At 37.7% G+C, this 26,414-nt stretch overlaps 1 protein-coding gene and 1 pseudogene across 2 annotated transcripts in view; one reads left to right on the plus strand and one right to left on the minus strand.

The window, feature by feature from the left end:
• Nucleotides 1-26,414, plus strand: part of SMAD5 (SMAD family member 5) — a 60,323-nt gene that overhangs the window by 14,372 nt on the left and 19,537 nt on the right. For both annotated transcript variants that reach the window (XM_059174641.1, XM_059174640.1), the window contains exons 2-4: nucleotides 13,922-14,493; nucleotides 19,812-20,063; nucleotides 24,109-24,228. In XM_059174641.1, coding sequence (XP_059030624.1) covers nucleotides 14,091-14,493; nucleotides 19,812-20,063; nucleotides 24,109-24,228 — 775 coding nt within the window. In that variant the 5' untranslated portion in view covers nucleotides 13,922-14,090. The remainder of the gene's footprint in view (nucleotides 1-13,921; nucleotides 14,494-19,811; nucleotides 20,064-24,108; nucleotides 24,229-26,414) is intronic.
• On the minus strand, nucleotides 25,540-25,882 carry LOC131831487 (large ribosomal subunit protein eL33-like; annotated as a pseudogene).

Genomic DNA, 26,414 nt, shown 5'->3' on the forward strand with positions numbered 1-26,414 from the left:
TACTGAGGATCAAGGTTAATCCTTTGAGATTGAAGGTACTCTCTTTCCACAAAGAGAGGCCTGCTTAATGTAACTGTAAAAGGGTTGAATTCCCCAAGTTCATTTTCCTCATCAGTGCAGTCACTGTAGGAGTACCGTCCATCTTGGCTGTATTTTATCACTCCCATGCCTGTGGGTCTCTTGGAGGCAAAGGGAACTGCAAATATGAGGCTTATGCTGCTTGCTGTGCCATGAGTTGAGAAAGTCCTTTGTCTCTGGCTTAGGAGTCTTGTGGCCTTTGTCAGCATCCACGAAACAGTTAACAAATTAACTTACTTGCTTGGGGGGCTGGTAGGGCAAAATTAAATCCCAGATCCTACATTGTTGGGCACTATTTGAATAAACTTTGTGAAATCTTACTGTATTTTGCAAACTTTGCACTTTCACTGGTAGTTTTTAAGTCATTATGGTGACGGAGATGGTAGTGAATGGGAACCAGTTTTTAAGTGATCAGTTCACTAACAAGTTTTTTTTTTTTTTTTTTTAAAGATTTTATTTATTTATTTGACAGAGAGAAATCACAAGTAGATGGAGAGGCAGGAAGAGAGAGAGAGAGGGAAGCAGGCTCTCCGCCGAGCAGAGAGCCCGATGCGGGACTCGATCCCAGGACTCTGAGATCATGACCTGAGCCGAAGGCAGCGGCTTAACCCACTGAGCCACCCAGGCGCCCACTAACAAGTTTTTTGAAGACTTTTTAAATAAATCTTAAGGTGTATAAAGCTCAGTGAACTTTTACTTAGGTCTACATCTGTGTCATCATCACCCAGATCAAGTTGTAGAATATTTCTTTCTCCCTATAAGGCTTTCTTGTCCCCACTTAGTAACCTTCTTGTCTTCGATGACATAGGTTAGTTTTGCCTGTTTTTGAGTAGAAATGACATACTGTGTAATCTTTTATATCTGATTTCTGTATAATTATATCTCTCTATAGCATGTCTGTGCAATTCATCCGTGTTTCTCCTATGTTAGTTTGTTCTTTGACATTGCTGTGAAGTAGTCTATTCCTTGAAGTTATTACTTTGATTTATTATCCCACTCCACTGTTGATGGATATTTGGGTTATTTCCAATTTGGGCAAATAAAGTAAAAATAAAGTTGCTTTGAGCATGTACTTGTCTTTTGATGACAATAGTACCTGTTTTTGTTGGATTATATACCTAGGGATGGAATTGCTGGGTCATAGAGATTTATGTGTAACGTAGAGTGATATTTCACTGTTTTCTTTAAAATTTTTTTCTTAAAAAAATTTTTTTTCTGATAACTAATAATGTTGAGCCCATTTTACCGTCTAAGGGCCACTAATATTTTCTTACATGAAATGCCTGATCAGTTCTTTTGCTTATTCATCAGTAAATTTTTATGATGAATTTTGTTTCTCTTTTTTTTTTTTAAAGATTTTATTTATTTGACAGACAGAGATCACAAGTAGGCAGAGAGGCAGGCAGAGAGAGGAGGAAGCAGGCTCCTCGCTGAGCAGAGAGCCCAGTGCGGGACTCAGTCGCAGGACCCTGGAACCTGGGATCATGACCTGAGCAGAAGGCAGAGGCTTTAACCCACTGAGCCACCCAGTTGCCCCCTCTTTTTAACTTTGTGAGACTTAGATAATGAGTACTTGGATTACTTGGTCATACCACTCACATAGTTTCCAAGCTACAAAATCTTTTTGGAAAGAACACTGTGTGAGACGTTTCCAAAATTTTTAATCATTTAATATTTAAAGATTTGAGTACCTGGTTTGCACCTACTCCTTTCCCAGTGCTAGTTTTAAGAAAACACTAATATTGAGTCTTAGGTTTTTGGAATCTGACACCCATTTGGTTTTCTGAAACCGGTCTTGAAGTTGAGCTAATGACATCCTCATTTACCAGTCATTCTCTCTCTTACCCTTCCCCCATTCCATGCCTCTCCCCAAAGGTAACTGCAATGATGAATTTAGTATGTAGCCTTCTAGTCCTTGTTCTGTGTGTACACACAGAAGTAACTTTTCCTTTTTTTTTTTTTTTCAGTTAATACATAATATGGTTAGTATTTGATGATGATGATGACCATGATAGTAAGATTAGTAGTTTAAATTTATTAAGCACCTTCTAGTGGTTAACTACAATATGTTATCTGGTCTTCAAGCTTTTCTCCTCTTGTTCTCATTTTTTTTTTTTTTTTAAAACTCTGCCTTGTGTATGATATTCTGCAATATCATTTTATCTAATTCTAAGCTCCTCCATTTAATGATACTTCATTGGTAACTTTTTTCTCTTCCCTACTAGTGAGTGTTCTCTAATATGCAGGTGTTAACATGCCGCTCTTTTCTTTCTGTTGAAAACCTGTTTTTTATTACTGTTTTCAGATGTTTGTAAATGCAAAATCTTAAATCTCTTTCTCATCTTTTCCTTGCCAAACCTGTATGTCTACTCATGACCCTTTTCCAATAGAGTTAACCATTTTCTCTACTGACTAAACTACTTTCTGAGTGTCCTTAATTCTGCTAATGGAGTTCTCATTATCTTAGTCACCTGAGTTAAAATTTGAAGTTTTCGTTAATTTCAAGGTACAGTTGATAGAAAAATCAATGACCGTTCATTAAATATTCCTTTAATATGTGGTATGATGCATGGAATAGTGCCAGGTGCTGAAGACTTCCTCCTGGAAGGATTTTGTATTCCATCTGGAAAGTTAAGATCTGTTCTTATCACTGTCCTATTAATTTTATGATATTCAATAGCCTCTTTAGAATTGGGTGGTAAAGGAATTTTTCACCAAAGGGGGTGGCCCTAGGCTCATAATTAAGGATGACTGAGATTTCTCTTGGAAAACCCAGATGGACAAAAGTATAGGATTTGGGCTGGTTTATAAAGTGGTGGGTATGTTAGGTTGGTACTAGATCCAGCCTTTTTATTTTTTTATTTTTATTTTTTTTTTTTTATTTTTTTTTATTTTTATTTTTTTTATATATATACATACAGTTTATTGTATCAGTTACACCTCACAATGCTATAAAAATTAGTTTATTAATTGAATCGAAATAGCTCTTCCTCCAACAGGAGCTTTACAATTTAGCCAACCCAAACAACTTTTAAATCAGAACCAAGTATTAATTTTCCTAAATTACATTTATTTTTTTATTTTTTTTTTTTTTTATTAAATTTTTTTATTTTTTTTTTTTAAATTTTTATAAACATATATTTTTATCCCCAGGGGTACAGGTCTGTGAATCACCAGGTTTACACACTTCACAGCACTCACCAAATCACATACCCTCCCCAATGTCCATAATCCCAACCCCCTCTCCCAAACCCCCTCCCCCCGGCAACCCTCAGTTTGTTTTGTGAGATTAAGAGTCACTTATGGTTTGTCTCCCTCCCAATCCCATCTTGTTTCATTTATTCTTCTTCTACCCACTTAAGCCTCCATGTTGTATCACCACTTCCTCATATCAGGGAGATCATATGATAGTTGTCTTTCTCTGCTTGACTTATTTCGCTAAGCATGATACGCTCTAGTTCCATCCATGTTGTTGCAAATGGCAAGATTTCATTTCTTTTGATGGCTGCATAGTATTCCATTGTGTATATATACCACATCTTCTTGATCCATTCATCTGTTGATGGACATCTAGGTTCTTTCCATAGTTTGGCTATTGTGGACATTGCTGCTATAAACATTCGGGTGCACGTGCCCCTTTGGATCACTACATTTGTATCTTTAGGGTAAATACCCAATAGTGCAATTGCTGGGTCATAGGGCAGTTCTATTTTCAACATTTTGAGGAACCTCCATGCTGTTTTCCAGAGTGGCTGCACCAGCTTGCATTCCCACCAACAGTGTAGGAGGGTTCCCCTTTCTCCGCATCCTCGCCAGCATCTGTCATTTCCTGACTTGTTGATTTTAGCCATTCTGACTGGTGTGAGGTGATATCTCATTGTGGTTTTGATTTGTATTTCCCTGATGCCGAGTGATATGGAGCACTTTTTCATGTGTCTGTTGGCCATCTGGATGTCTTCTTTGCAGAAATGTCTGTTCATGTCTTCTGCCCATTTCTTGATTGGATTATTTGTTCTTTGGGTGTTGAGTTTGCTAAGTTCTTTATAGATTCTGGACACTAGTCCTTTATCTGATATGTCGTTTGCAAATATCTTCTCCCATTCTGTCAGTTGTCTTTTGATTTTGTTAACTGTTTCCTTTGCTGTGCAAAAGCTTTTGATCTTGATGAAATCCCAGTAGTTCATTTTTTCCCTTGCTTCCCTTGCCTTTTGCGTTGTTCCTAGGAAGATTTTGCTGCGGCAGAGGTCGAAGAGGTTGCTGCCCGTGTTCTCCTCAAGGATTTTGATGGATTCCTTTCGTACATTGAGGTCCTTCATCCATTTTGAGTCTATTTTTGTGTGTGGTGTAAGGAAATGGTCCAATTTCATTTTTCTGCATGTGGCTGTCCAATTTTCCCAGCACCATTTATTGAAAAGGCTGTCTTTTTTCCATTGGACATTCTTTCCTGCTTTGTCGAAGATTAGTTGACCATAGATTTGAGGGTCTACTTCTGGGCTCTCTATTCTGTTCCATTGATCTATGTGTCTGTTTTTGTGCCAGTACCATGCTGTCTTGATGATGACAGCTTTGTAATAGAGCTTGAAGTCCGGAATTGTGATGCCACCAACGTTGGCTTTCTTTTTCAATATCCCTTTGGCTATTCGAGGTCTTTTCTGGTTCCATATAAATTTTAGCATTATTTGTTCCATTTCTTTGAAAAAGATGGATGGTACTTTGATAGGAATTGCATTAAATGTGTAGATTGCTTTAGGTAGCATAGACATTTTCACAATATTTATTTTTCCAATCCAGGAGCATGGAATATTTTTCCATTTCTTTGTGTCTTCCTCAATTTCTTTCATGAGTACTTTATAGTTTTCTGAGTATAGATTCTGTGTCTCTTTGGTTAGGTTTATTCCTAGGTATCTTATGGTTTTGGATGCAATTGTAAATGGGATTGACTCCTTAATATCTCTTTCTTCTGTCTTGCTGTTGGTGTAGAGAAATGCAACTGATTTCTGTGCATTGATTTTATATCCTGACACTTTACTGAATTCCTGTATAAGTTCTAGCAGTTTTGGAGTGGAGTCTTTTGGGTTTTCCACATATAGTATCATATCATCTGCGAAGAGTGATAATTTGACTTCTTCTTTGCCGATTTGGATGCCTTTAATTTCCTTTTGTTGTCTGATTGCTGAGGCTAGGACCTCTAGTACGATGTTGAATAGCAGTGGTGATAATGGACATCCCTGCCGTGTTCCTGACCTTAGCGGAAAAGCTTTCAGTTTTTCTCCATTGAGAATGATATTTGCGGTGGGTTTTTCATAGATGGCTTTGATGATATTGAGGTATGTGCCCTCTATCCCTACACTTTGAAGAGTTTTGATCAGGAAGGGATGTTGTACTTTGTCAAATGCTTTTTCAGCATCTATTGAGAGTATCATATGGTTCTTGTTCTTTCTTTTATTGATGTGTTGTATCACATTGACTGATTTGCGGATGTTGAACCAACCTTGCAGCCCTGGAATAAATCCCACTTGGTCGTGGTGAATAATCTTTTTAATGTACTGTTGAATCCTATTGGCTAGTATTTTGTTGAGTATTTTCGCATCTGTGTTCATCAAGGATATCGGTCTATAGCTCTCTTTTTTGGTGTGATCCTTGTCTGGTTTTGGGATCAAGGTGATGCTGGCTTCATAAAATGAGTTTGGAAGTTTTCCTTCCATTTCTATTTTTTGGAACAGTTTCAGGAGAATAGGAATTAGTTCTTCTTTAAATGTTTGGTAGAATTCCCCCGGGAAGCCGTCTGGCCCTGGGCTTTTGTTTGTTTGGAGATTTTTAATGACTGTTTCAATCTCCTTACTGGTTATGGGTCTGTTCAGGCTTTCTATTTCTTCCTGGTTCAGTTGTGGTAGTTTATATGTTTCTAGGAATGCATCCATTTCTTCCAGATTGTCAAATTTATTGCCATAGAGTTGCTCATAGTATGTTCTTATAATAGTTTGTATTTCTTTGGTGTTAGTTGTGATCTCTCCTCTTTCATTCATGATTTTATTTATTTGGGTCCTTTCTCTTTTCTTTTTGATAAGTCGGGCCAGGGGTTTATCAATTTTATTAATTCTTTCAAAGAACCAGCTCCTAGTTTCGTTGATTTGTTCTATTGTTTTTTTGGTTTCTATTTCATTGATTTCTGCTCTGATCTTTATGATTTCTCTTCTCCTGCTGGGCTTAGGGTTTCTTTCTTGTTCTTTCTCCAGCTCCTTTAGGTGTAGGGTTAGGTTGTGTACCTGAGACCTTTCTTGTTTCTTGAGAAAGGCTTGTACTGCTATATATTTTCCTCTCAGGACTGCCTTTGTTGTGTCCCACAGATTTTGAACCGTTGTATTTTCATTGTCATTTGTTTCCATGATTTTTTTCAATTCTTCTTTAATTTCCCGGTTGACCCATTCATTCTTTAGAAGGATACTGTTTAGTCTCCATGTATTTGGGTTCTTTCCAAACTTCCTTTTGTGGTTGAGTTCTAGCTTTAGAGCATTGTGGTCTGAAAATATGCAGGGAATGATCCCAATCTTTTGATACCGGTTGAGTCCTGATTTAGGACCGAGGATGTGATCTATTCTGGAGAATGTTCCATGTGCACTAGAGAAGAATGTGTATTCTGTTGCTTTGGGATGAAATGCTCTGAATATATCTGTGATGTCCATCTGGTCCAGTGTGTCGTTTAAGGCCTTTATTTCCTTGCTGATCTTTTGCTTGGATGACCTGTCCATTTCAGTGAGGGGAGTGTTAAAGTCCCCTACTATTATTGTATTATTGTTGATGTGTTTCTTTGATTTTGTTATTAATTGGTTTATATAGTTGGCTGCTCCCACATTAGGGGCATAGATATTTAAAATTGTTAAATCTTCTTGTTGGACAGACCCTTTGAGTATGATATAGTGTCCTTCCTCATCTCTTATTATAGTCTTTGGCTTAAAATCTAATTGATCTGATATAAGGATTGCCACTCCTGCTTTCTTCTGATGTCCATTAGCATGGTAAATTCTTTTCCACCCCCTCACTTTAAATCTGGAGGTGTCTTCGGGCTTAAAATGTGTTTCTTGGAGGCAACATATAGATGGGTTTTGTTTTTTTATCCATTCTGATACCCTGTGTCTTTTGACAGGGGCATTTAGCCCATTCACATTCAGGGTAACTATTGAGAGATATGAATTTAGTGCCATTGTATTGCCTGTAAGGTGACTGTTACTGTATATGGTCTCTGTTCCTTTCTGATCTACCACTTGTAGGCTCTCTCTTTGCTTAGAGGACCCCTTTCAATATTTCCTGTAGAGCTGGTTTGGTATTTGCAAATTCTTTCAGTTGTTGTTTGTCCTGGAAGCTTTTAATCTCTCCTTCTATTTTCAATGATAGCCTAGCTGGATATAGTATTCTTGGCTGCATGTTTTTCTCGTTTAGTGCTCTGAAAATATCATGCCAGCTCTTTCTGGCCTGCCAGGTCTCTGTGGATAAATCAGCTGCCAATCTAATATTTTTACCATTGTATGTTACAGACTTCTTTTCCCGGGCTGCTTTCAGGATTTTCTCTTTGTCATTGAGACTTGTAAATTTTACTATTAGGTGACGGGGTGTGGGCCTATTCTTATTGATTTTGAGGGGCGTTCTCTGAACCTCCTGAATTTTGATGCTCGTTCCCTTTGCCATATTGGGGAAATTCTCCCCAATAATTCTCTCCAGTATACCTTCTGCTCCCCTCTCATTTTCTTCTTCTTCTGGAATCCCAATTATTCTAATGTTGTTTCGTCTTATGGTGTCACTTATCTCTCGAATTCTCCCCTCGTGGTCCAGTAGCTGCTTGTCCCTCTTTTGCTCAGCTTCTTTATTCTCTGTCATTTGGTCTTCTATATCACTAATTCTTTCTTCTGCCTCATTTATCCTAGCAGTTAGAGCCTCCATTTTTGATTGCACCTCATTAATAGCTTTTTTGATTTCACCTTGGTTAGATTTTAGTTCTTTTATTTCTCCAGAAAGGGCTTTTATATCTCTCGAGAGGGTTTCTCTAATATCTTCCATGCCTTTTTCGAGCCCGGCTAGAACCTTGAGAATTGTCATTCTGAACTCTAGATCTGACATATTACCGATGTCTGTATTGATTAGGTCCCTAGCCTTCGGTACTGCCTCTTGTTCTTTTTTTTGTGTTGAATTTTTATGTCTTGTCATTTTGTCCAGATAAGTGTAAATGAAGGGGCAAGTAAAATACTAAAAGGGTGGCAACAACCCCAGGAAAATATGCTTTAACCAAATTAGAAGAGATCCAAAATCGTGAGGGGGGAGAAAGGGGATAAAAAGAGGTTCAAAAAGGAAGAAAGAAAAAAAAAAAAAAAACAAAAAGAAAAGAAAAAAAAAAAGAAAAGAAAAGAATTTTTTAAAAAAAGAAAACACCTAAGAAAAATGTAAAAAAGAAAAAATATATATATTAGATAAACTAGTAAAAAATCGTTAAAAAAGAAAAAGGTAACAGTTAAAAAAAAAAATTTTACCCGAAGGCGAGAAAAAAAAAAAAAATGAAAAAGAAAAAATTAAATTAACTGCAAGACTAAAAAAAATCACAGGAAAAAAGCCATGAGTTCCGTGTTTGGCTTTCTCCTCCTCTGGAATTCTGCTGCTCTCCTTGGTATTGAAACCGCACTCCTTGGTAGGTGAACTTGGTCTCGGCTGGATTTCTTGTTGATCTTCTGGGGGAGGGGCCTGGTGTAGTGATTCTCAAGTGTCTTTGCCCCAGGCGGAATTACACCGCCCTTACCCGGGGCCGGGGTGAGTAATCCGCTCGGGTTTGCTTTCAGGAGCTTTTGTTACCTGAGCGCTTTCCGTAGAGTTCCGGAGGACGGGAATACAAATGGCGGCCTCCTGGTCTCCGGCCCGGAGGAGCCGAGAGCCCAGGGCCCCACTCCTCAGTGCGCCCTCAGAGAACAGCGCCCAGTTACTCCCGTCTGCCTGACCTCCGGCCGCGCTCCGAGCTCACCGAGCCTGCGACCGGTTCAAGGTAACACGGAGCTGCGAGCTTACTGTCGGCTCTGTCTCTGTAGCCGGCTTTCCCGTTCCAATACCCGCAAGCTCTGCGACACTCAGACACCCCCGATCCTTCTATGACCCTGCGGGACCTGAGGCCACGCTGACCCCGCGTGGGCTGGGCTTCGCCCCGGTTTAGCCTCTGGAGCGATGTCCCTCAGCGGAACAGACTTTTAAAAGTCCTGATTTTGTGCACGGTTGCTCCGCTGCTTGCCGGGAGCCGGCCCCTCCCCCCGGGGTCTATCTTCCCGTCGCTTTGGATTCACTTCTCCGCCGGTCCTACCTTTCAGAAAGTGGTTGTTTTTCTGTTTCCAGAATTGCTGTTCTTCTTCTCTTCGATCTGCCGATGGATTTTCAGGTGTTTGCAATCTTTAGATAAGCTATCTAGCTGATCTACGGCTAGCTGAAGCAGTCTCAGCTTGCTACTTCTCCGCCATCTTTCCTAAATTCTTATTTTTATTTTTTTAAAGAGAGGGAGTGAGGAGGGTCAGGGAGTGGGAGAGAAAGAGAAAATGTTAAACCGGCTCCATGCCTAGCATGGAGCCCAACACGGGGCTTGATTGCATAATCCTGAGATGAGGACTTGAGCCAAAAATAAGAGTTGGATGCTTAACCCACCCAGGTGCCCCAGATCCAGCCATTTTTTTGAGTCTTGATTCTTCCTTTGAAAACTCATGATCATAATTCATGTTTGAAGGGCAGTTTTTAGTGCATCTGTTGTGTTTGTGTTTATACATATGTGCTACATATTTTATTGTTTTTAAAAAAGATTTTATTTATTTTAGAGAGGATGTGCATGTGTGCAATGTTGGTGGGGCAGAGGGAGAGAGGATCTTAAGTAGGCTCCATGCTCAGTGTGGAGCCCGACATGGGTCTCCATCCCATGACCCTGAGATCATGACCTGAGCTGTGAAAGCAGGTGACCCTACATATTTTATTACTTGAACATTTCAGTCATTTAGGAACCATCATCCCATTTTACAGAAGAATTAGTAGAATTAGAAAGAGTGATACCCGGTCATGGTCTTAATATCTTGTCTGGGACAGAATCTGATAATTTTCTGTTTTTTATTACACTACTTTATAAAAATTTAAAAATTGTGAATATTTTGAGTTATGAAATATTTTAACAGAGAAGAAGAGAGAATGTAACATCTCATGATTTGCTAAACTGTTTTTTAATCTGGTTTTAAAACAGCTGAAGCTTTTCCATTCTTTGTCCTTTTTTCCTTTTAGCAGTGGCAACCAGTACTCGTTGTCCTGAGACTGCTGTGTATCATTTTTATCCATGCCTTTTTTCTCTTACCATATCTTTCTATATCCATAAATACCGTGTTTTAACCTTCACACAGTTGCTCTGGTAAAGAAATGTATATTTTTCCAAGTTGCTTTTCTTCAGCTCACTCACTCACTGCTTGCTCATTCATTTAATAAATAGGCACTATTCTCAGTCTAGGAGAATTTGATGATGGATAAGGAAGATGAAGCTACCTGCCTACTAACATTTCAGTGAGGATGACATATAATAAGTAAACAAAATTAATATGTTGATTAGGTTAGGATAAATACCATGAAAAGTGAGCAGGGTCAGGAAGTAGAGAATGATGTGGGAGTGTAATATATGCTATTTTAGAAAAAGTGGCCAGGGAAGTCCTTTTTCAAGAAGTGACATTTGAACAGCTGAATTAATTGAAAGAGTAAGCATGTTAAATAAGATCAGGGAGAATTCCAGGGAAGGAAACATCAAGAGCAAAGGCCTTAAGGTAGAAATAACTTTGTAGCACTTGAGAAATGGAAAGGAATGGTAAAGTGCAAAGTTAGGTAGGAGAATGTACAAAATGACTTTGGAGGAAAGGCTAAAGGCCAGATCATGTAGGCCCTATAAAGTGATGTTAAGGAGTTTGGATACCAAGTGTAATGGCAAGCCACTGAATAATCTTTGAGCAGAGAAATGACATAGTTTGACATACTTATAAGATTACTTTTATACTACAGTTCTGTGTAGTAGAAAAGAATGTGGAAGCACTTTCTATATTGGAATGGGAAGATCTTGAACATATATTGTTCATATGTTTCTCTGTACCTGTTTCTTTTTAGACTACCACTATGTAAAAAAAAAATTTCTGTATATATTTGTATTTGTTTGTATTTGTGTTAAATTTCTCTGTAAGGGCATGAAAGTCAGATACAAAAGGATTACCTGTAAGAAGGGAAATTGATTGATGATGGGGAGAAAAATGAGAAGGAAACTGAGCACTCTATACTTTTTTGTATGTCCAGAAAATTTTAAAAAATCATACAGAAGTGTATACACATCTTAAGTATCTCACTAGCTGGATTCTCACAAACTGAGCTCTCCCATATAATCACCCATAGGAGAACCAGAACTTCACCAGGATGGCCGAAATTCAGATTTTCTTCTAGTTAATACCCTTCCTTTCAAAGGGAAACCACCTGCCTGACCTCTAATAAAGCGTGCATTAGTTATACCTCCTCATTTTACTGGCACTTGTAACTCTGTTTTCTTCACAACAATTTGTTTTAGATCATTTACTATTTTTATTTTAGTATTGTGCAAGTAATGTGTTAATAGATTCCCTTTGTGTAAAGCTTTAAACGATACAGAAATACATAAAACGAATCACAAGGACCCCTTTCTCTTGCCTTTCCCCCATTCCCCATTACTCCATTACCCAAAGGTAACTGCAATGATGAATTTAGTATGTAGCCTTCTAGTCCTTGTTCTGTGTGTACACACAGAAGTAACTTTTCCTTTTTTTTTTTCAGTTAATACATAATATGTTTAGTATTTGATGATGATGATGATGATGATGATAGTAAGATTAGTAGTTAAGATTTATTAAGCACCTTCTAGTGGTTAACTACAGTATGTTATCTGGTCTTCAAGCTTTTCTCCTCTTGTCCCTTTCATCAACTTAATCTCTACATTGTTAATATATTCTCTCCCCACACGTGTGCACTACCCCGTCTGGTCTCCATTATGTTCCGGTGTTACTGGGTAAGATCTCATTTAGCCAGACCTATCTATTGTCTACTTTAGGAAATGCTCTATTCATGTTTGCCCACAGATTTTTTGTTGTTGTTGTTTGTGTCCTTATGCCTTTGAAGTTTCTCTTGTCTTAGACAAGCCAATGATGCTTTGGCTTGCTCTGTTACCTTTACTCTCTGGTCCAGATGGCTTTTATCCTGTGTTCTTGATGTAGCTACAGCTGAGCTCAGCTCTTTTAGCATATAACACTTCACAGTCTGTGACTTGTTACTGACACTTTTTGTCTTTCCTTCTATTTCTTTAGTTTAATATGGTCAGTTTTGCCTCCCTGGCAAAAATTACCCCATGTAGGGTTGGGAAGTCCATCCACACAGGAGGAGTATTTACTTTACCTTTGTGCACCTTTGCACCCATTGTTCTAGGTTCTGATCATGGTTCATGACAGTCCGGATAGCCAGTGCTGGTTGATCATCTTGGCACTTACTACATCTCAGTAAGTGTATGTTGAATGAATGAATCAGTTGGCTCTTAAGATGAAACATAATTTGGTGTGTCTTTTTTTTTTTTTTTCTTTTTTAAGCACCATCATGGCAGTTCACAGTTTATGGCACATAGCAAGCAATTAGATATTATTTGTTGAATTCAACTCAGTTTTATTTTAATTTATGTTTGCCTGGGTTTTAACTGAACACATGTATTCTTTTCTGGGAAGATGGGTCCCAATCCAGAATGGTCTTGATGCCAGAGTTTGGTAGATATTGTCAAAGACAGAGCTGCAGCATTATTTCCAATTTTAGGCACAAGAAAAGGAGCCTCTTGGCTTCCAATTTGTTACTGACATCCTTTTTCCAAACATTACTCCTGCTGTTTCACTAGCTACTCATTGTCTGTAGTTGGCTGTGAAGTGACCACAGGGAATTGTACCCATTCTTATCAGTGCAGTGCTGTTGCACATCACTTCCTCTTGTCATCATCTCCAAGAGCTTCGTAAAGGTACAACGGGGCAGTCTGCCTAGAGCAGGTTCTTTAACTTAGCATGCCTAAAATATCACAGAAGACAATAGGAATCACATAATTGTAAACTGTCCTCTTCTGGGTTAAACTTTGAATTTATTCTCTTTATATCTCTTCAGCATTTTTAGTTTTAAAAATAGATACTTCACATTTTTCTGAACAGTTATGTGTGTTACGATTTATCTGAGGATTTGTTATCTCTTATGACAAAACTAATTTTAGAATTTGATAAAATTTCCATTTAATAATGTGACTTAAATAGGACTATAGCTTTTGCCCAAACCTTATATAAGTCTATGAAACACTTTACGAACAATAATGACCTTAGGAAAGAGATTTCTCTGAAGACTTGTAGACATTAGGACATAATGTGTTCAAAATTGACATGGCATGACATGGGTTTCAGTGAAGGGAAGTACTTTAGAATCAGACCTTAGAAGGGTATTTGGGGGCTTATTGGCCTGAGGAAAGGAACTGAAAGTCTAGAGTTTACTTGTTTGGAAAATATATAGGAGAGAAGGTAGAGCAATCTGTTTTGCTTTTGGTTATTATCTGGCTTGCCAGTGAGTTATTTGTTCATGTTGTGAAGAAAGGAAATGAGTGGTCACAGGACTTAAGGGAAAATTTCTCTTTCTAGACATGGGTTTTTTGTAATAATGCTTTTCTGCTCATATTTAAAAATAACATACTTTCTAATTATATTGATTTAGGTGTATGTTAATTACATGCATTTAAGTTAGGGGTCTTACCTTTTCCCTCTTTCTCTTTCAGGACTTGAACCAATGAAAGAATCTTATGGCACTTATGAAGATAAATGTCACTCCTCCCTTTTTAATTGGAACTTCTGCTTAGAACCTTTATGTGATTTTTCATCTGTGAGCTCTTCTTTGAGTAGCCACTGACTTTGAGTTGCAGGAAGGTCTCCGAAGATTTATATCAAATGACGTCAATGGCCAGCTTGTTTTCCTTTACTAGTCCAGCAGTAAAGCGATTGTTGGGCTGGAAGCAAGGTGATGAAGAGGAGAAATGGGCAGAAAAGGCAGTTGATGCTTTGGTGAAAAAGCTAAAAAAGAAAAAGGGTGCCATGGAAGAACTGGAGAAAGCCTTGAGCAGTCCAGGACAGCCAAGCAAATGTGTCACTATTCCCAGATCTTTAGATGGACGCCTGCAGGTTTCCCACAGAAAAGGCTTACCCCATGTTATATATTGTCGTGTTTGGCGCTGGCCCGATTTGCAGAGTCATCATGAGCTAAAGCCATTGGATATTTGTGAGTTTCCTTTTGGATCTAAGCAGAAAGAAGTTTGTATCAACCCATACCACTATAAGAGAGTGGAGAGTCCAGGTAGGTTTTACCTTGAGAACATTTACAAAAACTTGTCTCTTTCCGATTTATAGTTCAATGGATTTAGTAATTAAAAGGCCATATTAGCCTTGTGTTTCCTTCCTAAAGATTTTAATCTTGGAACAAATGGTGGATTTTGAATTTAGCTTTTTGTGTATGGATAAAATAGCTCCCAAGTAGTTAATTCTAATTCATGTTCACTGTAAACAGTCGGTCATATGTACAGGAATCAATTGGAGTCAGTTATTTGCATGCCCTGCCTTTCCTGTGGATGACATGTCTCTCTCTTTTTTATTTTTTTTAAGATTTTATTTATTTATCTGACAGAGATCACAAGTAGGGAGAGAGGCAGGCAGAGAGAGAAAGGGGGAAGCAGGCTCCCTGCTAAGCAGAGAGCCCGATGCAGGGCTCGATCCCAGGACCCTGAGATCATGACCTGAGCTGTAGGCAGAGGCTTAACCCACTGAGCCATCAGGCACCCCAACATGTCTCTGTTATATCTAAAACCCAAGTTCGTATGTGTACTACATCCCATTCCTTCTTGTCTACTCAAGAGCTTTGTTCATATAGTTATCACCCCTCTCCTCAGGATTACATTTTCCCTCTCTGTTATACTATTTCATGACATGCACATAAGCATGTCATGCTACTGCCCATCATAGACAGAAGTTAAAAAAGAATTTTGGTCCCAACTTCATTTACATCCCCTACCACTAGTCTCCTGTACTGTTTCTTTGAGTCCTTTTATAGGAGTCTCCTTTTTTTTTTTTTTTTTTTTTTAAATCTCTACGTTACTTTCTTCCCATTCTTTCTGGACACTCCCTCTGCTTAGTCTGTCTTCCTTACCATTTGACTTGTCAAGATCACTGGTGACTGCCTTCCGGTTGGAGGGGTCTTTCTCAGACCTCATCTCACTTGCCTTTTCAGCATCATTTGAGAAGTGCCTCAACAGAGGCACTTGCTTTCCTTCTCTCCCACTCATAACTTTTTCTTTATTGGCTTCTGAAACATGACACTCTTTTAGTTCTACTTCACTGGCTCTTTTTGCTTAGTCGCATTATTGGCTTATTTTCCTATTTTCACATGACTCAGTCCTTAGACCTTTTCTACGTCCATATTTTTCCTCTGTGGGCTCTCGTGGTCACGTGTCATAAAATCATAAGCTCATTCTCACGTTTTGAACTCCAGAGTGAACTTCTCCTTTGAGTTTTAGACTTCTGTATTCAGTTGTCCACTTGATATCTCCACTTGAATGTCTCTAAACATGTCAGATTTAATATGTCTAAATAGGACTTTTGATTTTTTTCCCCCACCGAGTCCTTTTTACCTCTAGTTTTCCCAGTGGAAGTAAATGGTACCAGCATTCATGTAATTGCTACCTAGAAGTCATTTTTTTTTCTCTTCTCTGAAGTCTTCATTTAAGTTATGAACAAATGCTATTTGCTGTATCTTCAGAATATATCTTAATAATGTCCCCTTTTATACCATCTCTCAACACCACTACTCTAGGACAGACCATCATCATTTTCTACCTTAAGCAGTGTCCTAGTTGTCTCTGCCTCTATTCTTTCCCCCAACCTGTTCTGTTTTTTGCACAGCAGCCAAAGTGATCTTTAAAAAATAGCAAATCATGGGGCACCTGGGTGGCCCAGTCTGTTGTGTGCAACTTTTGATTTCGGCTCAGGTCATGAGCTCTCAGAGTCGTGAAACTGAGCCCCGTGTTGGGCTCCATGCTCAATGGGGAGTCTGCTTGAGATTCCCTCTATATGTATCTTAAGTCAGTTTTTTTAAAAAAATACCAAATCACATCTGTGCATGTTTAAAACAATTAAGACTTTTATCACATGTAGAACAGATTTCTACAAGACCCTATGTAACCTCTCTTCAAACTTCCTCTGTTCCATGGACTTGGCCTATTCCTGCATCTAGACTTTTTTTCCCTTCTCTATTTCTCCTACTTAACTCTCAGAAAACATGATCTTTTCATGATACATTTTCTCCCTCCATTCAGTCCTTACTCATGTACCACCATCACTACTTGATGCTGTGTTAGGTATTTATTTTATTTACCAACTGATATAAGCAGGAATTTTCTCTGTCTCATTCTGTACTGCATCACCAGTGCCTAGAATGGTCGTAGTATCTGGCACTTAGTAGGTGGTACACAGTAAATATATTTTTTAATGAATGAATTATATAAGCTGAGATACTAGTTGTGTGCATTAATTATCTTTTGCTGCATAACAGATTAAGTGGCTTAATACACATTTATTACCTCACAGTTTCTGTAGGACAGGAGTCCAGACATGGTTTACCTTGAGTCCTTTGCTAGGCTCTATTTAAGGTTATTGGATCTCAATGTACGGCTCAGCTAGGGAAAGATCTGCTTCCCAGCTCACATGATTGTTGATGGGGTTCAGTTCCTTGTGGGCTGTTGGACTCTTCTTGCTGGTTGTTGACTAGAGGCTGCCTTCATTTGTTTGCCACCTTTTTCATAGGTAGCTTGCATTCATGGCAGCTTACTTCTTCAAAAACAGTGGGAAGAGAGAGGGTTTTCTATCGTGTTATATTGTGTCACACATAACATCCTATCCCCTTTGCCATGTTCTATTGCTGAGCAGCAATTCAGAGATAATACCTTGAAAGGGAGAGGATTTTACAAGAGTGAATACCTGCCGAGAGGCAGGACTTATGGTGGCCATCTTAGAGTCTGTCTTCCATGCTGGATTTCACATGGAGATAATAAAAGTCTGGTATGGAAATAACACTGGATATGGAGATTAGCTAAAAGAATGGCAGTGATAGTGCTGTTAGTGTTAGGGTTAAAGACCCACGTATGAAATTTTAGTATATCATGGTTAAAAAAGAAGATTCTGAAAACTCCCAGAGAGAAAAGATGGGACATATAGAAAGGACTGGAAGTGAGAATGTTGGGTTTCTTAGAGCAGTTCTGGATTCCAGCAGATAGTGAAGCAGTGCCCCTAAAATTCAGAGAGAAAAAGTTGTTTATTCTGGAATCTGCAGACAAACAAAAGACAGGACATTTTCATATATGCAAGGACTAAAAATTTATCTTCTTTTTACCTTTCTAAAAAATTCTTAATTATTTGAGAGAGAGAGCGAGAGAATGAGCAGGGGGAGAGGCAGATGGAGAGGGAGAAGCAGACTCTCCATTGAGCAGAGAGCCAATGGGGTGCATCCCAGGACCTCGGGATCATGACCAGAGCCAAAGGCAGATGCTTAACGATCTGAGCCACCCAGGTGCCCCCTTCCTTTTACCTTTCTTAGGAAACTAATAGAGCATGAGGTCCAGGAAATGGGTTCCAACAAACGAGAAGGGAAGTCGAAGGACTTGAGATCTCCAGCAGACTTACTGATTTAGCAGTCTAGATTGTAGAAGGATGAAGAGTCCAGGGGAAAAATGAGTTAATAGATTACATATTTGTGGCATCTGGAAAATAGTATTGATAGGAATTTAACATATCTGCTGGACTTCTGGAAATATTAGTGGTGTGTAATTAAGATTAAGCAAATGAAGTAACAAGTCAATAATCAGCTTTACTTAAAGCACTGTTCAAGAACAAATATAATCATAGTACATACTTGGCTCAGGAATGAATAATATTTGTACAGATAATAAACACCAAGTGTTGATTTAACCAGCATTTTTAATGTAACTTTATTGAGGGGAATGGGAGTGGGGTAGAATAATGTAAGAAAGCTACTTCATTTGCCACAACAGCAAACCAGCAGATGATGTTTTGGCAAATTAACAATAGCAATATAAGCACATTGTTTAGCAGTGCACAAAATAAATGTTAGAAGAGGTAGCTAAGAGTTTAAATTTGTTGTCTCTGGAAGCTGTATGGGAGGAGACTTAGAAATTGCTGTGTTTGTTATCTCTTGTAGCATCTGCCTTTTTAAACTATGTATTTTGGAGGAAAATAGTCTTTAAAAAGTGATGTGTACAGATAATAGACAAGAGAGAAGTCCATGATTTTAGCTCTGTCTTGAAAAAAAAAAAAGTAGAAGAATCCTTACTGGGTTGAATTCCTCTTTAGTTATTTCACTTAGTCTTTCAGCTTGCTGGCCAGCTAAACATAGAAACTCTTATTGTCTAATGCCCTACTCTCCAGTGGCAGCTGTCCCATCATTCTGTAAAGGGAACAGCATTTGGTAATACACAGTAGAATGAAAAAATCGTAATCAGATGTTAACCACATAATTACAACACTGATTCAGTACAAAGAAAAGAGACGAAAAACAGTATGAATACTGAGTTATAGAACCTCTCATTCCTCAGGTACATCCCTACTTCAGGAAGGGAAGTATGATCTAGTTAACTTAAAGACAGATTGATTTTGTTACTGCTGAATGACGTCAGAGTCGAAGTGAGATTTTTGGAAGTAAAATTACTTTGACAGATATGGGAAAGTTGTATAAGAGATGAACTCATACCATAGAGTTTAAAGAAATCATGTTTGTTTAGATTTCCTACAGGGTGGGTAGTCAGACATTTCTTTGTGATTGGTCATTTGGGTCTTCAGAGATAGTGAGTGTTTGAATAAAGTTAAGCTTTTAAAAAATAGGTTTCTTAAAGTATTTAGGCTTTGTTGGCTATGTTTTCATTATGATCATGTGTAGAAAACTGATTTTGAATGGAAGGCTTCTACTTAGGAAATGTTACTATTTTCACCAGGGAAGGCTTGACTGAAGAACATAAAATGTGAAATCTTTCCAACTAAGAAAGTTGAGATATTCAAAATTGGAAACACTGAGGCTTTCAGGGCATCATAATAGCTGACCTCAACATCACACTCTAATCTCAACTCCTAGTTCAATGCTTAGGCCAACTGTTAATATGCTTTCTCATTCCCCCTTCTGGAGCTCCCCATTTCCTTCTCTGCTGTCCTGCACCTGGCACCCCCTGTTCTTCAGGGTCCAATCAGATGTAATCTTTTCCAGAATGTTTTGATTATTGCTAGATGGAAGTGCTCAACTCTATTGAACTCTCATTACATTAAATTCTTTGTGTTAGGATTGTTTTAAAATATGCCTTCTCTCCTATAACAGGAGTGGTATCTTTCCTGGATTTTCCGTTTTCCAGAGCTCTTTATGCAGGCCTAAATCCTTAGAGTGCTTTTGGTTTAGTTATTATGCAAATACACATTCAAGGTTCTACAAAGCAGCCATTCCTGAAAGTAAATTGTTTTAATAGGTTTACAATTCTACCGAATCCTTTCTATCTATCCTTTAATATGTTTGGGATATTTGCTTTAGTCTTTGCTGACAGATGACTTTTGATTTTTGTCTTTCAGTCTTACCTCCAGTATTAGTGCCTCGTCATAATGAATTCAATCCACAACACAGCCTTTTGGTTCAGTTTAGAAACCTGAGCCACAACGAGCCGCACATGCCACAAAATGCAACGTTTCCAGATTCTTTCCACCAGCCCAACAACACTCCTTTCCCCTTATCTCCAAATAGCCCTTATCCCCCTTCCCCTGCTAGCAGTACATATCCCAATTCCCCAGCAAGTTCTGGACCAGGAAGTCCATTTCAGCTCCCAGGTAAGAATTTATTTTATTGATTAAAACGATGGCCCTTGAGAATCAGTGGTTGTCTTATACTGCTGGCCCTCTGGTGAATTGTTACATGCTAAGAGATGGCTATTTTTGACTCTGTGTTCTTTGGTAATTATGTGATTTCAGAAGAGTTTTAGATTTTATTTTGCTGTGTACCATATGTTTTTTAAAAAGGAAGTGGCCATATTTTTCACAGTAATAGAAAAAACAATCTTAAAATTTATATACAGCCATAAAAGACTCAAGAATAGCCAATTCAGTCTTAGGAAAGAAGAATCAAGCTGGAGGCATCACATTGCCTGATTTCAAACTATATTACAAAGCTATAGTAATTTTTCAAAGAAATTTTTAAAAAATTGAAGTATAATTAACTTACTGTTTCAAAGGTACTATGATTAAAACAGTGTGGGATTAGCATTAAAACAGACCTGTAGGTCAGTGGAGCAGAAGAGAGAGCCCAGAAATAAACCCACACTTAGATGGACAGTTAATTTATGACAAGGGAGCTAAGAATCTGCAGTGGGGAAAGGAGAGTCTTCAGTAAATGATGCTGGGAAAATTGGACAGCCACATGCAAAAGAATGAACCTGGACTACTATCTGACACTATATACAAAATTAAGTCAGAAGAGATTAAAGACTTGAACAAAAGACCTAAAATCATAAAACTCCTAGAACAAAACAGGGAGGCAGCTCCTTGACATTGGTCTTGGTGCTGATTTTTTGAATTGACCTCAGAAGCAAAAGAAGCAAAAAATAAACAAATGGGACTACATGAAACAAAAAAATTTCTGTACTGCAAAGGAAACCATTAATAAAATGAAAAGGCAACCTACTGAATGGGAGAAAATACTTGAAAATCATATATCTGATGAGGGGATAATATGGGAAAGACATAACTCCTACAGCTCACTAGCACAAAAACAAACATTCCAACTGAAAAACAGGCAGAGGACCTGAATAGGCCTTCTTCCCAAGAAGACATACACATGATCAACAGGTACAGGAAAAGGTGCTATGCATCACGAATCATCAGGGAAGTACAAATTGAAACCACAGTGAGTATATATCTGTCACCTTATACCTATTAGAGAAGCTATTATTAGAGGTAACAAGCCTTGGCAAGGATGTGGAGAAGAAGAAAACCTCATGAAGTTGGTGGGAATGCAGATTGGTATAGCCACTGTGAAAAACCGTATGGAATATGGAATCTCCCAAACTGCGGGTTGCTGGCGGGGAGGGGGTTGGCAGAATGGGGTAACTGGGTGATGGACATTAAGGAAGGCATCATGCTGTAACAAGCACTGGATATTATATAGGACTGATGAATCACTGACATCTTCCTCTGGAACCAATAATATATGTTGATTAATTGAATTTAAATTAAAAAGAAAACAGTATGGCATTTCCTCAGAAAATTAAAAATAGAAATGCCATGTAATCCAGTAATTCCATTTTTCGTTATTTATCTGAAGGAAACAAAAACGCTAACTTGAGAACATATGCAGTCCCAGGTTCATTGCAGCATGATTATAATAGGACACAGAAGCAACCTAAGTGTCCATTGATGGATGAATGGATAAAGAAAATTGTGGTATATTCAGCCATAAAGAAGAATGAAATCTTGTCATTAGTGACAACATGGCTGGACCTTGAGGGTATTAAGCTAATAAAGTAAGTCAGGAAAAGACAAATACCATATAATTTTTCTTATATGTCGAATCTAAAAAAAAAAAAACAAAAACAAGAAACCCCGATCATAGATATTGAGAACAGGTGGGTAGTTGTCAGAGGAAAGAGGTAGGAGAAATGGATGAACTGCTTTTTTTTTTTTTTTAAAATAAATTGAACATTGTAAAAAAAGCAGACAGAGTTTTGGAGAGATGATCCTTTAAGAACAATAAAAAATTCACATTCTCCTTTAATCCTGTCTTCTTTCTCTCACTGCTTGATTTTTCTTGATAGCCTATATTACAACCCAACAGATTGTCTGTATTTATATTCTGTCATTTCCTCCTCTCCCTTTCTTGACTATAAACTCCATGAAAAAGGGAATTTTAGCCTTTTTTTTTTTTTTTTTTTTTTTAATTGCTACATCCCCAGTCCCTATATCAGAGCCTGGTATACAGCAGGCCTTCAATAATATTTGTGAAATGAATGGGTAAACTTACAGAAATATATATATATTTATAACTAGCTATGCAGACTGGCTACCCCTGCAACCTGAGAGTGAAGCCAAATGGTGCTAACTTGAAAGGCTTCATAGGGAGTCTATATACGTGGAAGCAGTGTTCTAACAGGTTATCAAAAACCTGAAGACGGAAAAAGACTATGTGTTTGATGACTATGATGTGGAGCAGGTATTCTGGAAAACTGAAAGTGTATTTTAAGTATCATTGGATCATTTATTGGCCCAAATACCCAAATTATGTATTTCCAGGCATTAAAAATTAAAGTTCTACCCCCCCCAAAAGAAGTAACCTTGTTTGACTTAAATATTTTCATGTAATTTGTAATATGAAGTACCATTTATTGAGTGCCTTTTGTATAACTGGTACTGTGATGAAGATACTGCATTAAATTTAACCTTCAGAGCAACCATGTGAGATAGTAGTTGGATTATACAGGTGAAGAAAGAAACTGATATTCCCTTCAGGAGTTTAAGTACCTTGCCTGAGCTTTGCGGCCTAGGTTTCTCTGCTCTCAAGTCTGTGCTTTTGGCTTTTTTTTTTTTTTTTTTTGTAAACATATAGTGTATTACTCGCTTCAGGAGTACAGGTCTGTGAATTAAACTGTGTGCTTTTTTAACTTTACTGGTTGTCATATGATTATAGACTTTAGAAAGTTAAAAAGACACCCCAGTTATCTTTAATTAGGTAACTGATAAACTGGTTTGCCTGGGGAAACTTCATAAGTAGATTTTATAAAGTGCCCAGATTTTGTTAATGGCCTGTCATATATGGATGCATCATTATGTCACTTTGTCAAAAAATATTTGAATGCCTACTGTTGCATTGGTTGATGTGTTTTTAAATTTTTTTTAAGAAGAATTAAGTATCAACGGTTTAATGTGCTATTGGGTTTTTGCACCAGAACTAATTTTCATACTTTGCCCTAGATTCAGTTTGATTACAGTTCTGTGTCAAAATATATTTTGTACAAACCTTGGAGTGAAAGAAATAGAGCTGTAGCTTCTACAGAGATTTTTAACTACGAGGGCTGGAATTCAGATTATCTAGTTCACATTCAGATGTCCTGAGAATTACCTAATCATTTAGTAAGGCATGACAGCCATTTCAGGATATTGAAAAGAATTAACTGTCTATCTGCTGTTCATGTTGGTAGTCCGATCATACAGGTGGAGAGTATGGTTTTAGTTTTTGGTATTAATTAACAACATACAGCATGTGATTTTGGTAATTTCAAAGTGTCTCTGTAGAGGTACACTCAAACTAGGTTAATTTGTGTCCTTCAGATTGGTCTGTAGTTGTTGCAGTTCCTCCCAGCATGGGTCTAAGCACATAAAGACAAAATTCTTGACCTTGAATTCTATTTTAGTGAATTTCAGCACTGGTCTACTATCTGGGATTGAACCGAATATATATGGTCCTTTAGCAGATTTTCAGTAATTAATAAGTGTGCTGTCTTTTCTCCTTTTCTCTTGCCTCAGGTAGCAGCCTACATTTTTGTTTGTCTATAATGTTCAGTGACAAACCCTGTTGTTAATCTTATGAAAAAAATTTTTTTAAAGATTTTATTTATTTATTTGACAGAGATCACAGTAGGCAGAGAGGCAGGCAGAGAGAGAGGGGGAAGCAGGCTCCTTGCTGAGCAGAGAGCCTGATGCAGGGCTCTATCCCAGGACCCTCGGATCATGATGACCTGAGCCGAAGGCAGAGGCTTTAGCCCACTGAGCCACCCAGACGCCCCAATTTTAGGAAATTTTTAATGCTTTTAGAATACATTTAAGCAGGATGAAGGTATTAACAATTCTTTTGGGACTTTAACTTTTCTCATATTCTCCTTCTTAGCTGATACTCCTCCTCCTGCCTATATGCCACCAGATGATCAAATGGGTCAAGATAATTCCCAGCCAATGGATACAAGCAATAATATGATTCCTCAGATTATGCCCAGTATATCCAGCAGAGGTAAGAGAAATTTTCATCATAATTTGTTGTTACTGCTATTTTGTTTTTAACTTCTTACCACTTTTTAAAAACTTTATTGAAGTATTGTTTATAAACCATAACATTTATCCATGTGTATGATTCAGTGACTTGTTGTAAATGTATAACGTTTTGTACCATCACCACAATCTAGTTTTAGAATATTTTCATAATCCTTTAAAAAGATAATCTTGTACGCCTTTTCAGTCTATCCCTGCTCTTATCCTCAGCTCCAGACAGCCTCTAATCTGTTTTGTGTATATATAGATTTACCTTTTTTAAATATTTCATGGAAGTAGAATTGCATAATGTGTAGTTATTTGCATCTGGCTTCTTTCACTTAGCGTAATGTTTTCAAGGTTCTTTCATGTTGAAACATGTATTGGTAGTTTTTTCCTTTTTATTGCTGAACTGTTTTCCATTGTATGGATGTACCATATTTTTTTAGCCATTCACCAGTTGGACATTTGAATTATTTCTAGTTTTTGGCTACTATGACTACTACTCTAAGGAACATTTGCATATAAGTTTTTGTGTTTTTATTTTTCTTGGGAAAATACCTAAGACTTGAATTTCTGAGTCAATATGATGAATTTAACTATTTAAGAAAAACTGCCAAATTTCTCCAAAATAGCAGTGCTGTTTTATATTCTTACCACTAACATATGAGGGTTCCAGTTTCTCCACATGCTTTTAGTTATTTTTTAAAGATTAATTTATTTATTTGAGAAAGAGAAAGCACAAGCAGGGGGAGCAGCAGAGGGAGAAGGAGTCCAATGAGGTGCTCCATCCCAGGACCCTGGAGTCCTGACCTGAGCTGCATCCCAGGACCCTGGAGTCATGACCTGAGCTGAAGGCAGATGCTTAACCAACTTAGGCCCCCCCCCATCTCCACATGCTCTTGATTCTTGTTACTGTCAGTATTTTGGATGTACCCATTTTAGTGGGTATGAGGTAGTGACTCATTATGGTTTTAATATGTGCTTCTGTTTAATTTGCATTTAATTTTCCATTTCTGTAATCAGTATTGATGATGAGCATTTTTTATGTACTTATTAGCTGTTCATGTATTTTTTTTTCATGGCATATTTAAATCTCTTGCCCAATTTTAATTGGGTTGTTTGTTTTACTTTTGAGTTGTGAGAGTTCTTTATATATTCTGGTTAGAAGTCCTTCGTTAGATGTATGATTTGCAGATATTTTTGTTTACTCTGGATTGTTGTTGCATTTTCTTAATGTCTTTTGAAACACAAAAGTTTTCAACTTTTTTTTTGGCAGAACTTTATTTTCTCTTCAGTAAGTTGAAATCCTTGAGGGGTACAATATCACATGGATTCTGTGGCAAATGACTTTAGTGGGAAGGTTGCTTGGGAATTTGGCACAAACCAGGCTACTGTTTCCATGAGCACGAGTTACTTTTCCCCAGATTACTCTGATTTTGTACAGATTGCCACCAGGAGTCACTGTGTTGTTCTTAGATTTGTACACAGAAGCACATCTCTTGCCTCCATAAGAGTTCAATTTCATTTTGAGCATAAACACGTTCAATTTTAAGAAGAGCTGTGCACTCCTTCTAGTTCAGAAGACCTCACTTACAGCTAGCAAAAATGTCTCTGGACCACAGCCTTCCAGACATATTTGTCAGTTTAGGAGTTCTGTTCCCAGCAGGCCTCTGTAGGCTGCAAGATGGCAGAAAGAGCTGAAAGTTTTAAATTTTGACAGAGTCTAATTTATCACTTTTTTCTTCCCTTGTTCATGTTTTTGGTGTGCATCTGGGAAATCTTTGTCTATCCCAAAGTCATGAAAATTTTGTTTTGTCTTACAGAAGTTCTGTAGCCTTATCTTTTACATTTAGGTGATTTATATTGAGTTAAGCTTTCTGTATGGTAGAGATCTAAATTCATCTTTGTGCATGTAGGCATCCATTTGGTTCTAGCACTGTTTTGTTGAAAAGAGTATCTACCATTTCTCCACTGAATTGCCTTAGCATATTTTTCCAAAATCAGTGGAATAAATGTAAGAGTTTATTACAGGACTCAATTTATTCATTGATTTTTATGTCTGTACTTCATAGTCTTAAAATACATACTAAAGCCTCATAGTAAGTTTTGAAAACAAGAAGTGTTAATCCTCCAACTTTGTTCTTCTTCAAAATTGTTTAGCAGTTC

Source organism: Mustela lutreola, chromosome 5, assembly GCF_030435805.1.
Source record: "Mustela lutreola isolate mMusLut2 chromosome 5, mMusLut2.pri, whole genome shotgun sequence".
NCBI classification, from domain to species: Eukaryota; Metazoa; Chordata; class Mammalia; order Carnivora; family Mustelidae; genus Mustela; species Mustela lutreola.